At 39.2% G+C, this 12,925-nt stretch overlaps 1 protein-coding gene across 18 annotated transcripts in view; it reads right to left on the bottom strand.

The window, feature by feature from the left end:
• Nucleotides 1–12,925, bottom strand: part of sgip1a (SH3GL interacting endocytic adaptor 1a) — an 82,910-nt gene that overhangs the window by 21,106 nt on the left and 48,879 nt on the right. For 10 of the 18 annotated variants that reach the window (XM_084355849.1, XM_084355843.1, XM_084355852.1 and 7 more), the window contains 10 exons: nucleotides 12,364–12,427; nucleotides 11,593–11,617; nucleotides 11,450–11,470; nucleotides 10,744–10,806; nucleotides 9,945–10,008; nucleotides 8,773–8,957; nucleotides 3,303–3,314; nucleotides 1,750–1,773; nucleotides 1,560–1,648; nucleotides 344–429 (listed from right to left, as the gene is read on the bottom strand). In XM_084355849.1, coding sequence (XP_084211975.1) covers nucleotides 344–429; nucleotides 1,560–1,648; nucleotides 1,750–1,773; nucleotides 3,303–3,314; nucleotides 8,773–8,957; nucleotides 9,945–10,008; nucleotides 10,744–10,806; nucleotides 11,450–11,470; nucleotides 11,593–11,617; nucleotides 12,364–12,427 — 633 coding nt within the window. The remainder of the gene's footprint in view (nucleotides 1–343; nucleotides 430–1,559; nucleotides 1,649–1,749; nucleotides 1,774–3,302; nucleotides 3,315–8,772; nucleotides 8,958–9,944; nucleotides 10,009–10,743; nucleotides 10,807–11,449; nucleotides 11,471–11,592; nucleotides 11,618–12,363; nucleotides 12,428–12,925) is intronic. The other 8 variants (XM_084355840.1, XM_084355856.1, XM_084355854.1 and 5 more) reach the window with 7 other exon arrangements.

Here is a 12,925-nt window from a genome sequence, read left to right on the forward strand (position 1 = left end):
GAATATCAATGAGCTGCACTGTGTACATGAACGTGACCTCCCAGTCCCAATTTCAACTTTGACCTTAGCAAAGACAGATGGAGTGAATCCACTACTGCACAGAGAGCCTGAGGGAAGAACAATGATGTTAGAGAAATAGGTGAGGGGGAGGGGGAGGAGGAGAGAAAAAGAAAGAGTATCTGCTGTGACAGCCAAGCAGGGCTTAGCTGGCAGCCTTAAAGAGACAATAGATGTGTGTTTAGAAAGCCTTTTTCAATGTGTTGCTATCACTTTTAAACAAAAAACAACAACCGACACAAAGACATAAACAGAGACACGTGAAGAGACAAAGATGGAGGGTTACCTTCATTTTTCGGTTCTCCAAAGGCTGTGTCCAGAGGAGGCCCAAATAAGGCTGTGGTGTCTTCAGAGACAGGTGTTTGTTGACCGCTGACACAGACAAAGGACAGTATGAAAGAAGTTATGTCACACACCAGTTGTAGAAAGTCATTTAAGGAAACAGCTACACCGTACATATAAAGGGAGCAAGCTATCAAATGGTATTGGAGAATCAGAAAATGCCAACACTGCCAGAAAGAACAGAAATAAGATGCATCTTAAACAATATATATGTTTTTCTAACTAATTCCATCTTAGTTCTCATGAATTTTATGGATCGGGTTGCAGCTGCATTGTTGTAATTATTAGCTGTAAACTGTCAGCCAACATAACGTCTATCTCAAATACAGCCTTCGGTTATATGAAGAATATTATCTGGATAAGTTTACTAAAGTGACATTCTCTGAGGATTCCTGCTCAATGAAATCAAGCTAGATGCTGCAACTGATGTACGAATGCCTCGAGTCAGATGCAGAAATAGTTTCAGTCAGACAACAAAAGAGATGACATTGGATTCTGGTGACATCTCAGTAAGAATCCACACAAAGTGAAAACTGAAGTGGTTTATAGAAAAACGAAATTGTTTCACTAACTAAGAGGCTCACAAAGGTGTTTGTCCACTGATTGATGTGATTAAATCCTCAGTTCATCTGACCTAGACAAGAATGTATCGAGGCTGGGTGGACTGGCCAAACTACCCAAAAGGCCTGATGATGCTTGATGGTAAGATTTGAAAGCTCGACTTCATGTAACAGGTAATTAGCTCAAAATATGACACTTTAGACTTCACTAATGAAAGAAGTTTATGCTTAAAATCAAGCTACTTGTATCACTTAAATCATCAATAAGTGGGTACATTTTGTGACATTACTATGATTACTGTAACCTGCCAAGAACATCACCCTATGCCAAAAGAATGAACTGCACAGTAAATCTAATGCACTGTTATACAACACAAACTTTTATTAAAAAAACAGTAAAAGGCAGCAGGTGTCTCAGCCCAAATAAAACCAGATACAGTTTAAGTGTAAACATACAGAACACAGTACATGCAGCACTATACCAGTAGTAGGGACCAGCAGTGGCTCATACAGTATAATACATACTGTATACTGCAGCACATTTAGATTTAGTGGCATTAGATTGTCCTGAACTTTGTCAGGGAAGAGTGGAGTACATACCTGGGGGGTTGTGGTGCTGGAGCTGGTGTGGGGGCGACAGTGGGTAGAGTAGGGACGACACGCCTTGGTCTGGCAATCTCCTCACCTGGACCCATAATTAAACACCATATGTGACTCTCGCAGCTCATTCTCTGTTATTCACCATCATTAATATTTGAACATGGCCTGAGCTGCAGCGAGCCTGATACTTACTGGATGTGTTCCTTTTCAAACCCTGTAACAACAAAACAAAAACAACCGTAAAATATAAAAAACTTCAAAAGACATAAAACTCAAAAATGCCATCCAAACAGTCAATAACCAGTACAATGTTACATTAGTTCAAATATTTCACTATTATGCTACCATCCTACAGAGCACACCATGTACAACAATTGCAAATACACCGAAAAACATAGAAGTATCAATGTATGACAGTGCAAAATAATCCACTTTATCTTTGAATGATAAAATGTCAAGAATAATGATGTCAGCTGTACAATAGTGAAGGTCAGATGCTGAACTTCAGTCTAAGATTGACTTAATCTGATGAGACTGGAGAGCTGCTGGTGCCACTAGGCCAACCCCAACCCTTTTGAAGTTGTTAAAAGAAGTTTATTGAGCGTTTTGATACTTTCACAGTATTTATATAGCTTTACAATAAAAAAAAGACATGATTATTCTCACTTTCGACATTATGGGACCTTAACCTGTAAACAGCTGCATTTTAGTGGCAGAGTGGCTGGAAGTCTTCCGTGTGTAAGAATAGAACATATTCACAATAATTGCAAATCCTGGAGGTATAAAATTGAATAGGCTAATGCTGAGCTGCTTGAGAGTGGTCACTTGGAATAATTTTAACGTAATTTGTAATGTAAATGAATTTTGTTTACAAGTGATTCATTGAACGAAGCACATTCACTGAAATATGGCACAGAATGTTCTAAAGCCTCAGAAGCTGCCCATCTGCCACGAGGGATACAGTTTCAAATAAGGGAAGTAGAGTTAGTCCTATTAATAACTAGAAATTCAATAACAATAACAATGTTAGTATTAGGTTGGAAAACGGCAACTTGGTGAAGTGCTGCTGCCTGCAGTGGAAATATTGGAAAGCCTTCAAAATATGCTTTTGAAGTCTTAAGAAGCCAAGAGGCCTGATACCAGAGAAGGTGTGAGGCTGATAAAGTTGGAGGGAGGAAAGTTAAAAGAGAAATGAGTTTTGTTGTTGAAGAGGCAACAGCACAAGAATATTGCCTCTCCTGCTGTATTCTTAAACAACCGGGTGTGTGCAAACATATGTGTGACTTCACCATGAGAGGGAGACCAAGAAATACCAAGAAAGGCAGGGAGAAGATAAGGAGACAGAGGGAGGAGACAGGAGCAGATGAGATGAGACACGACACAACGATGGGGAGTGACTGAAGTAAGACATCAAAGGGTCCAGCTGTCAAAAGTGCAAATTTTCTCCCCCTACGGAGACCAAGCATGAAGCCATTCAAGATGAAAAACAAGAACACCAGTGATCTTTAGAAGCTGGAATAATTATGTACACTTACATGTATCATTTCATTGTTATGCTTAAATATGAACGTCAAGACAAATCAGCTAACAGTTTTGACCCCTCGCCTCAGCCACTGAACCCACCTACGTATTTTCTGTCTTATTCAACCAGCTCCAAGGACAAGGTGACGAGTAAAAGGGGGCAAGAAGCATGTGACATATTTTCAGCCTGACCCCAGGAAGACGGAAGAAAAGGACACTTACCGGGCTACGTCTCTGTGACCAGCAAAAAGGAAGAGAGAAGAGACACCTGGTCAGAGAGTGACAAATCAGTAAAGCAGACATCATATGTACATCAGGAGAAGAAGAATGTTGACCTGGCTGGTCAGATCTGGGGATGAGGATGATAACATGTCCATGGAGATGTGTTTTGTGTTCATGTGTGTTTGATTTTATGAGAAATTGTTTGTGCAGCCTTGAGGTTTTTTGAGCATCAAGGGAAATAGCTAAAAACTCCTGGATAATAAGGCATGTCATTATTATGAGACAGCTGAATATGACCTATTCAAACTGACCTGTGTGTTTGTGTTATTGCTTGTTGATGGTGAGAAAAAGCAGGTGTAGTAATGCCTGAATCCTCTAATATTACAGTGCCTATAAAAAGTATTGACCCCCTTGGATGATTTCCCGTTTTATTGCTTTTATAAGTGGAATCATGGTTAATATAATTTGGCTCCTTCAAAGTAGTGTCAATGAATCAAAAATATATGATGTAAAATAAGTGATTGCATAAATATTCATCCCCTTTAAAGTGACTGATAGAGTGAAATAGAGATCACCTTGGACAGTGAATGTGTTTCAAGTGATTGTAGTATAAAGACACTTGTGTCTGGAAGGTCCAGTCACTGGTTAATCAGTATTCCTGGCTACAATTACACCATGAAGACAAAAGAACACTCCAAGCAAATCCATGAAAAGGTTACTGAAAAGTATAAGTCAGGGGATGGATACCAAAACATTTCCAAGTCACTGAACATCCTCCAGAGTTCAGTTAAATCCATCCTTAATGGATGGAATATGGCATATGTGTAAATATGCCTAGAGCAGGCTGTCCTCACAAACTGAACGACCATGCAATAAAGAGATTAGTTAGGGAGGCCACCAAGACACCTATGACTGCTCTGAAGGAGTTAAAAGCTTCAGCAGCCGGGATGGGAGGGACTTGTTGCATACAACAACAGTTGCTCAGGTTCTCCACCAATCAAAGCTTTATGGGAGAGTGGCAAAGAGAAAGCCACTGTAGAAGAAAGCTCATTAAATCTCCACTAGAGTTCAACCAAAGGTATGTGGGAGACTCCAAGATCAACTGGAAGAAGGTTCTTTGGTCTGATGGCACCAAAATGGAGCTTTTTGGCCATCAGACGCTATATGTTTGGCAGACACCAAACACTGCACATCACCACAAACACACCATCCCCACCATGAGGCATGGTGGTGGCAGCATCATGCTGTGGAGATGCTTCTCCGCAACAGGCCCTGGAAGGCTTGTAAAGGTAGAGGGTAAAATGAATGCAGCAAAATATAGGAGGACAACCTGATTCAGTCTGCAAGAGAACTACGACTTGGGACAAGTTCTATTTTGCAGCAAGACAATGACCCTAAGCGAATAGCGAAAGCTACACAGAAATGGTTTAAAGACAACAAGGTGTATGTTCTGGAGTGGCCGAGTCAAAGCCCAGACCTCAATCCAATACAGAATTTGTGGCTGGTCTTGAAAAGGGCTGTTTCATGCCCGATCCCTGTGCAACCTGACAAAGCTTGAGCAGTTTTGTAAAGAAGAATGGAGTAAAATTGCGGTGTCCAGATGTGCAAGCCTGATTGAGACCTATCCACACAGACTCAGTGCTGTAATTTGAGGCCAAAGGTGCATCTACAAAACACTGACTTGGAGAGGTTGACTATTTATGCAATCTCTTATTTTACATTATACATTAATTAACATTTAATTAATTGACATTACTAATTGACATTACTTTGTAGAATTAAAAAAAACAAACTTTTTTCATTTATTTTTTGTACATTTTTTGTCAAAAAAGCCAAATTATATTGACCATGATTCCATTTATAAAAATTATAGACGGTGAAAATATTCGAGGGGGTGAATACTTTTTACAGGCACTGTATCTGTGAACTTGCTGTGGCTGGACACCATACAAAATATCCTGTGGAGTTGCCTACATCACCTCATACCACCCTACATCACCTTATCTTGTGCCATCTCTATCCCCGTCCCTTTATTTGATTATCTTTTTGTGACAAACCATGTCATTTTTGCCCTCTAATCCTCCTCCTTTCATTTCCCCTCGTAGTCTCCCATCCGCCCCCTTGGTCTCTTTCATTTCTGCTGAAATCTCTCCATCTGCCTGCGTCATGTCTACCTCGCACCAACCCTCTCTCCCCTCCATCCCTCACTCTTGTGCTTGTTCCAGTTGTGCAGTGAGCCGTGAGTGATTAAAGTGATGCAACAAGGGGGCGGGACATGCTGATGGAAGGGATTCATTTCATTGGTAAGACTGGGGCAGGACACAGGGCAACACTTTTTGCCATAACCAATCACTGACTCCCTGCTGTATGTAAACAGGAAGACCAACAGGAAGTGTTGCAATCTGTGACCTTTTAGCCTCGGTCAGGGATTAACAATGACCTTTACCACACAAGTAGTTGTGTACAGACATGCCAATGTTAAAAAAGGACCGCTCCAAACAATTGTGGGATGTATTTGAAATCATTAGATCTTTTTTGTCCCATGTTTGAAATTCAATATTGCATCTTTGCTTGTAGTGCAAGAGTAAAGACACATTAATATCTTTCAGCTGGGCTGTAAAGTGACTGACTTAGCCTCAGAGACTCTGTGTAGATCTGACTGCATGGTGGCAGACCACCATATGAAGACTTCACCATAAAAATAATTCTTAAAAATTAGATCTTTCTGGTTAAAATGTTGTTGACGATAGGACAAAGGAGGAATAAAATGTGATGTAAGACCTCTTGGTTGAATTCCTAGTATTTTAACTCCATCCCTGACCTTTACCCTGAGTCCTCTATTGCTTGTAGTCTTGTTATTTGGTCTGAAAACTGGAAGATGAAGACTCCAGAACCAATTAAAATCAGATTAAAGATGTCTTAGTTAGCAAAAAAAAAAAAAACTTAACAGAGAGAGCACTTATGCTTAAAGCACCTATGCAAACAATTTCACGTTTGCCATAAAAATGATGAGTAGTAACACACATGCACACACAGTAATCTGCCTATAAATACCACCACCATGAAAAACACACACAAAAAAGAAAACACATAATAGTGGCCATTTGCCCTAGAAAAGCACGGCCAATAAAACTTGATATATCGGTTCATTTGCGGTTAGCTTATTTGAGATTATTAAAATGGATTAAAGTATTACTGTCACAGTCAAGGATAAAAAATACATATAAACACAACAGCATGCAAAGCAAAGGCTTACCGGACTCCTCTACAGAAGATAGTATCATAAGAGGCAGCAAAGGAGCAAGAGATAAAAGACAAATAAAAAGAAGAGAGGGTTGGAAAAGTTAGGAGACTAGAGGGGAAAGCATATTAACACTGACAACTCAAAGCAAAGCAAAGCATCTGTGTTTGATGTAGGCAGTCATCTACATCAGCGACAATCATTAATACAGATGGATGAACCAGAAGTAATATGGCTCCTCACTGCATTCAGACAGTTCTTCATCCCTCCATCCACACATATTACCCACCACTCCTCCTAACATCAAGTGAGTGCTGAATCCTGGCTCACATTTTAGGTGAAACAAGCTGTTAACTCAAATCATCGTGTCCCTCTCACAAACTTGTGTACATATGAATAATTCATGCAGAATATGCCAGATATTACCGCAGAAGTAAAGCTCAGGTTGTCTGCTAAATACAGCACTCAGTATCTAGGAATGTATAATACTTGGTTTGTGTTTAAGGTTTTTCACAGCTGTGGTAAGAGGATGTCATATTTACATGCAGAAAACCAACGTCGATGCATTAGAATATAGTCTCAGCTTTTAGTCAAGGGAATCTCAATGTTGTACAAATGACTGTGGGCTACTGTCAAGTATGTGTCTTGCTTTTGAAAATAGGAGCAAGTCATAAATGTTTCAGTCGGACAATGAAGTTTTATAGGATTGGTTCAAAGAAAAGGACTAATCTAGAAAAAAGTGGAAAGAAGCGGTGTTTGTTCCTGGAGCACCGTTAACACTTGGCCCCTCTTCCTCTTTTCATCAGACCGTTTTATTGTCAGTCCACAGCCAAGGTTACCCAGAGTTGCCAGGGACTGGGAGTGACTGTGTGACTCATGTAATTTATGTGTGAGCAGAAAAGCTCTGCACAAGCAAACGTGATGCTAATTTGAACTGGTGGGGAGGTGAAGGTGGCAGTTTCATAATCACAACTACAGGCCAGTGATTCCAATGTCACGATCTTGTGTAACATTCAGGTGACTTGACTGCATTAGATGAATTATAAAAATGTTAGAGAAAACAAAACTTTCTATGAAGGGCATGTCTATAATCCATTATAAGAACACTCACACATACACATATTATATTTAACTATAACACTACAATGCGTTGTAGTTCCATTACCAAAGCTGTCATATTATGAGTACTGCAACGAACATTTACTTTCAATATAAATGAATCTGTTATTGTCCTTTACTTAATGTCAAGAAATAGTAAAAAAATGCCAATCACAATTCCCAAGTCAAAGACGATGTCTTCAAAGTAATCCAAAACTGAAAGATAGCACATTCACTGTGACAAAAAAACAAATTCTCAAATTTAAGGAACTAGAACTCAATAAATATAACAAAATCCTTGTGAGTAATCATTTTGTTGATCCACTTGTCACTTCAGCGCCGTATCTATAAGGAAAAAAGCCTCAATATGGCAAAAACAACCAATGTCTCCCATGTACTTCGCACGTGCACACAACCATTAGCAGCCATGGAAAGACCTTCACACCTGATCAGGTTAACAGAGCCAGCGGGTGAACACACAGATTAAATTATTGAGTTCAGAAGCTCCAATGACCACATGCAATCTCACCGCACAGCAGACCGACACACAGGTTCATTGTGCCCACTTTCCTACCTGAATTATTCAAGGCTGACACTTAAGCTTAACTGTCCTCACTGAAGAACACAGGAATTATGGGCAGAAGCTAAAAAGGCAGGGTCTCACTGCTAATTACAGGCTGTCTAAAGGGAACGTGTGCATGAATTTTGGACTCAGCTGAGTTGCATCACTTCAAACAAGTGCTTCACACCCTGCTATTTGGCGGCGGTATGTCGGTAGTCATCAGATGGGTTCTGTTTTGTGGGGACATCTGTCTCGTGTGAAAACGACACCAGACTCAACAGGAGAACACTGACGTCACAGACAGCACTGACCGAGGATCACAAGCATCACAAATTAAATATATGGAATTCAAGCTATCATATAAACCTGACCTCAATCGTCACGGGGACATGGATTGTGATTTCAGACGTGGGTTCAGCCTGTAAAGACCCAAGTGAAGCTGTGACCCATTTAGAGATCCTATCATTAGGTCAAACAAAACATTGGGATACAGAAGACTATATACAATTTAAACACCAAAACTCAGCCGTCTGTTTATGAAAGCCGGCAGTGATGTCAGGGCTACTCACCATAGGAGACGGGGAAAGGGCTATGTTGCCTATGGAGGCTTTGAGCTCGTCCACCGATGGCACTGTCACTACACAATCGGCCGGCAGCGGCTTGATCTTGATTTTGAATTTTTTTCTGTGGTCCTCCTCTTCTTCCGACTCATCAGAGGAGAAGAAGTGGGTCTTTTTGGTGGTGGGGGGTAGCAGTAGTAAGGTGTCAAGGAAAGCAAAGTCAACCAAACTCAACTCCTCAACAAGAAACTACCCTTTTACCTTGGTGACTGCCTTAAAACCTCAACTAATTCCTTTAAAACTTGCTTTTTTGTGTTTTTAAATCAAGCATTTATTTCAAACATTGTCTCTACTTTTTTTAAAATTATGATCCATACTTGCAATTCAAACCCTTTTAATTCTGTAGTGTTTCAATTGTTGTTTTATGTCTCTTGAGACAGAAATACCTTTTTGCAGCTGAATAATTGGAAAACGACAGAAATTGAAACCTAAATACTACTTTTGAATTAATTGAGAGGTATGTACATTTTAGGCAAGACCGACTACAAATATTGGATTCAATTTGATGCCCACAGGATGAACGCCCACATTCTTTTGAATCAGATTAAATTTACAACCTACTGAGGAGGTAACATCAAAGTGATGGATATAGTTTTATTATCATAACAAACACTCAGAGAGAGAGAGAGAGAGAGAGAAAATTGAAAAAAAGAGCAGTGTCTCTGCTCAGTATGAACTGACAGTTTGGGAATCAGCAAATTGATCAGAGTAATATTTCCACGCTTCACAAAGATGTTGTGGGGCTTTTCACTTCTTTTGAACTTCCTGTCACATCTGCTGCATCAATGACTCATTCTTCTGGAGCTGCGTTATGCACTGCACCTTACTACCTTTATTTAGATCTTTGTTAATTAGACGTTTTTACACTTCGTTCAGCAGCTTACGCACTTTATCATCAATGTTTGTAATTATTTTGTTTGTGTGTGGGTCGAGACATTTTATTATACAGATTTGCTTCCACTGATTTGGCAGCCTCGGCATAATTTGAGAGGGGATGAAGTAGATTCCAATTTGAATGATATTTACTACACAAACCAATCTCCTATCAGTATGCACCAGTTTAAAATAAAATAATACAAATGATTTCTGTTGAATGACAAATGAAGCAGTTCTGAGGATATCTCCCTCTTCAGACTCCTCATCAGGTCTGATGCTGTAGCCCTCGTCATCCACCTCAGGGGAGTTCTGAAACACATAAGAGTGACTCAGTATAAACTCTCTTTGGTAACACTTTATAACAGCGATCATTAATTGAAAGTGAATTAATAGTTTAATCACACTTAAGTTAATGACTTTTGTAAATGGTTGAAACATTCTGTGCAGTTCATCTATAAACATTATTTTGATGGTCATTATAAAGTTACAACTGATGATTATAAACCTTTAAAATTGCTGAATAAATGGTTTATAATGCATTTCAATGTTTGTTAACAGTGAAATAACTGTAAACTAAAGAGTTTGTATGTGATCATTGTATGTGAATAAAATGCTTACAGAAAAACAGCAGTTGGTTCGTAGAGTACCGTTGGTTAATTCAGCCACAGTTTAGGTTCCCATTGACATATTCAGACAATTAATTACACAAAGACTTCTGCTCACACCAAATGAAAGGTTCTCTGCTTAATGAAACATGACTAAACACATATTGACAAAGTCATAATCTGGATGTTAAATTTAAGCACAATATTGTTGCAAATGATAATTAAAACCATCAACTTGATATACTGTTGTTGACCACTTTTAACATGCTTTGTCCACAAATTTGTCAATAGCACATTGATTTTACAATAACACGGATCAATACTTTAAGATCATTTAAAGCAAATGAAAAACAAAGCAGCAGTGAGCTGGTGAGGACCAAACACTGTTTGAAGTTAGTATGTACTGTAAATATAATCCTACAGTCATACTTATACTTACATATCTGTCCCAGTCGATATCTCCGTAGAAGCCATTAGGGGCCCCGTTGGTCTTCTTCTGAGACTGAGAACAGAGAAATGCTTTGATTAAAATCCCACCAGACGATGACGGTACAGTATATTCTGCACTACTGTGCTACCACTGAATGTGTTTCTATGTTAGCTACTGATCAGTTAAACTGTGGTGCAGCCAATTCTACTCTATAAACCTTTATCCTGTGCACTCCTGATGTCATGTCACATTAAACTGTCCCATAGTTTCCCATTTTCCACTTACAGGCACTAATCTGTTCCATGGTTGTGTTCACTTTCAAGCTTGCAACTCCCGGTCAAAATAATGTCATTTTTGGATTTTTTTTTGTGTTTTCTTGAAACTAAATTGAATGTTTGGTCGCTAAAGATCTGATAATGTTGATGATTCTTGTTATTATCCAATATGATACGACAATACTGCGTAATATTTCAAGATTTAAGTCTGTTCAAGCTACCCCAGAGGACTTATGGGATATTTCTGTTGCCCTTTTTGTAGACTTAAAGCCTCCTCAGAGAGCCTGCTAATGAAAAGATTGCTGAATCAGCAACACTGGCAGTTGACTGATGAATGGACAAACACAATGTGAGGTCTATTACAAGTCTAACCTCTAAGCTCTATACTAATTACTCTAGAGGTTAGTCTACCCAAAGAACTAGAGTCTACAGTTCAGTACCGATTCAACCTCTTGGGGTTCCTGGCAAGTAAAAAGAACACAGATAGTAAATATTACAGCTCAAGATCAAGACTTAGAGAGTGAATAGTAATTTATAAATGACTTAAGTGGTTGATATATAATAAATATTTTCTGTTACTTACACCCCCTTCTCTGTCTGGGGACCCCCTGTGAAAAGAAAAAGAGGAGGGAAGAAAGAAGAGCACGAAAGTCACGTAACATGTGAGCTCTTCATTTTGATACTAATTGCTTTGCTATTTAGCAGAGCTGAAACATTTAATTGGAGTGTTCAAAGAAAAGCTTTTCATACCACCATACCCACACACTTATTCACTCAAATATAAGACTCTCACAGACACCACAGCACAGAAACATTTTACACTAAGTCTACATGTCTCACAGCTACAGATTGGCTGGAGAACTATCATGCTTCGAAAAGATCCTGAACAAATATTTCATAATTAAGCTAACGGGTCTATTTAGAATTCATCATTTCAGCTGTATGCAAACAAGCACTGGATGTTTAAGTATGCCCATTGTTTTGTAAATCCATAATAGCTTGTCATAAAGGATTTGTTCAGATAGATTTATTCATACAATGCAATACACAATATATCACTGTGGCTCACAATTGACTCTTCAGCTGTGAATCGTAAGGGAAGCAGCAGTCTTACATTTATTTTACAAGACCTGTACTCAATACTAATCCTGTAATTGTTCTGACTTATTCTAATCCTTTCATTCTGCTGTAATATGCACGACCTGCAGCCATGTATCAGTTTTTTCTTAAAATAACTCATAATTCAGTGGTTTCACTCAGCTCTCTGCTCCACTGCAGGAACCAACAACTATCATGCTCACGCATTCATGCCTTATGTTCACAAAGTACACCAAGACGACAGATCAGGACTTACGTGGAGTCATTGTCCTTCTCTTTCTTCCGTATCCCGAAGGCCTTCCTGGTACGTTTTTTCAATCCTGAAGAGAAAAAAAAAAATAGGAAAAGGGTGAATTACTGTGTGAAGAGACACCAAAGGCATGACTAAAAGGTGGTGTCTGTGGGTGGGTCAAAGGGTAGGTGGCTTCAGCTGTCCTGCATCTGTCAACCTGGAGATTAAAGGTGACGTTTTTATGTATTATTGAGTGACTTGCTGAATCACTGTGAAGGCAAAGGCTGTCTTTTATAACTAAAAATGTGTTCATGGTCATCGCAGATGGACAAACAGCCATGCAATTCCCAAGGCATCATCTTGGAATGGAAAACTCATTAGCACTGTGCAAATCAATGCGCCAAGGATTTAACAAGAATAGCTTAGAGAGCGAGTTGATAATATACAAAATTTCAATTGACAATGCGACACAAAGCATATGAGATCCAGTTTGAATCCCTCGACTAAGTTGGAAAAACTCACTTCACTGTCTCTCCACCTCTACTTTGTACGTGACAGCATGGCTATGACCATGGCATGTGTTCTC

Source organism: Pagrus pagrus (genome assembly GCF_965226575.1).
Source record: "Pagrus pagrus genome assembly, chromosome: 6".
Taxonomy (NCBI): Eukaryota; Metazoa; Chordata; class Actinopteri; order Spariformes; family Sparidae; genus Pagrus; species Pagrus pagrus.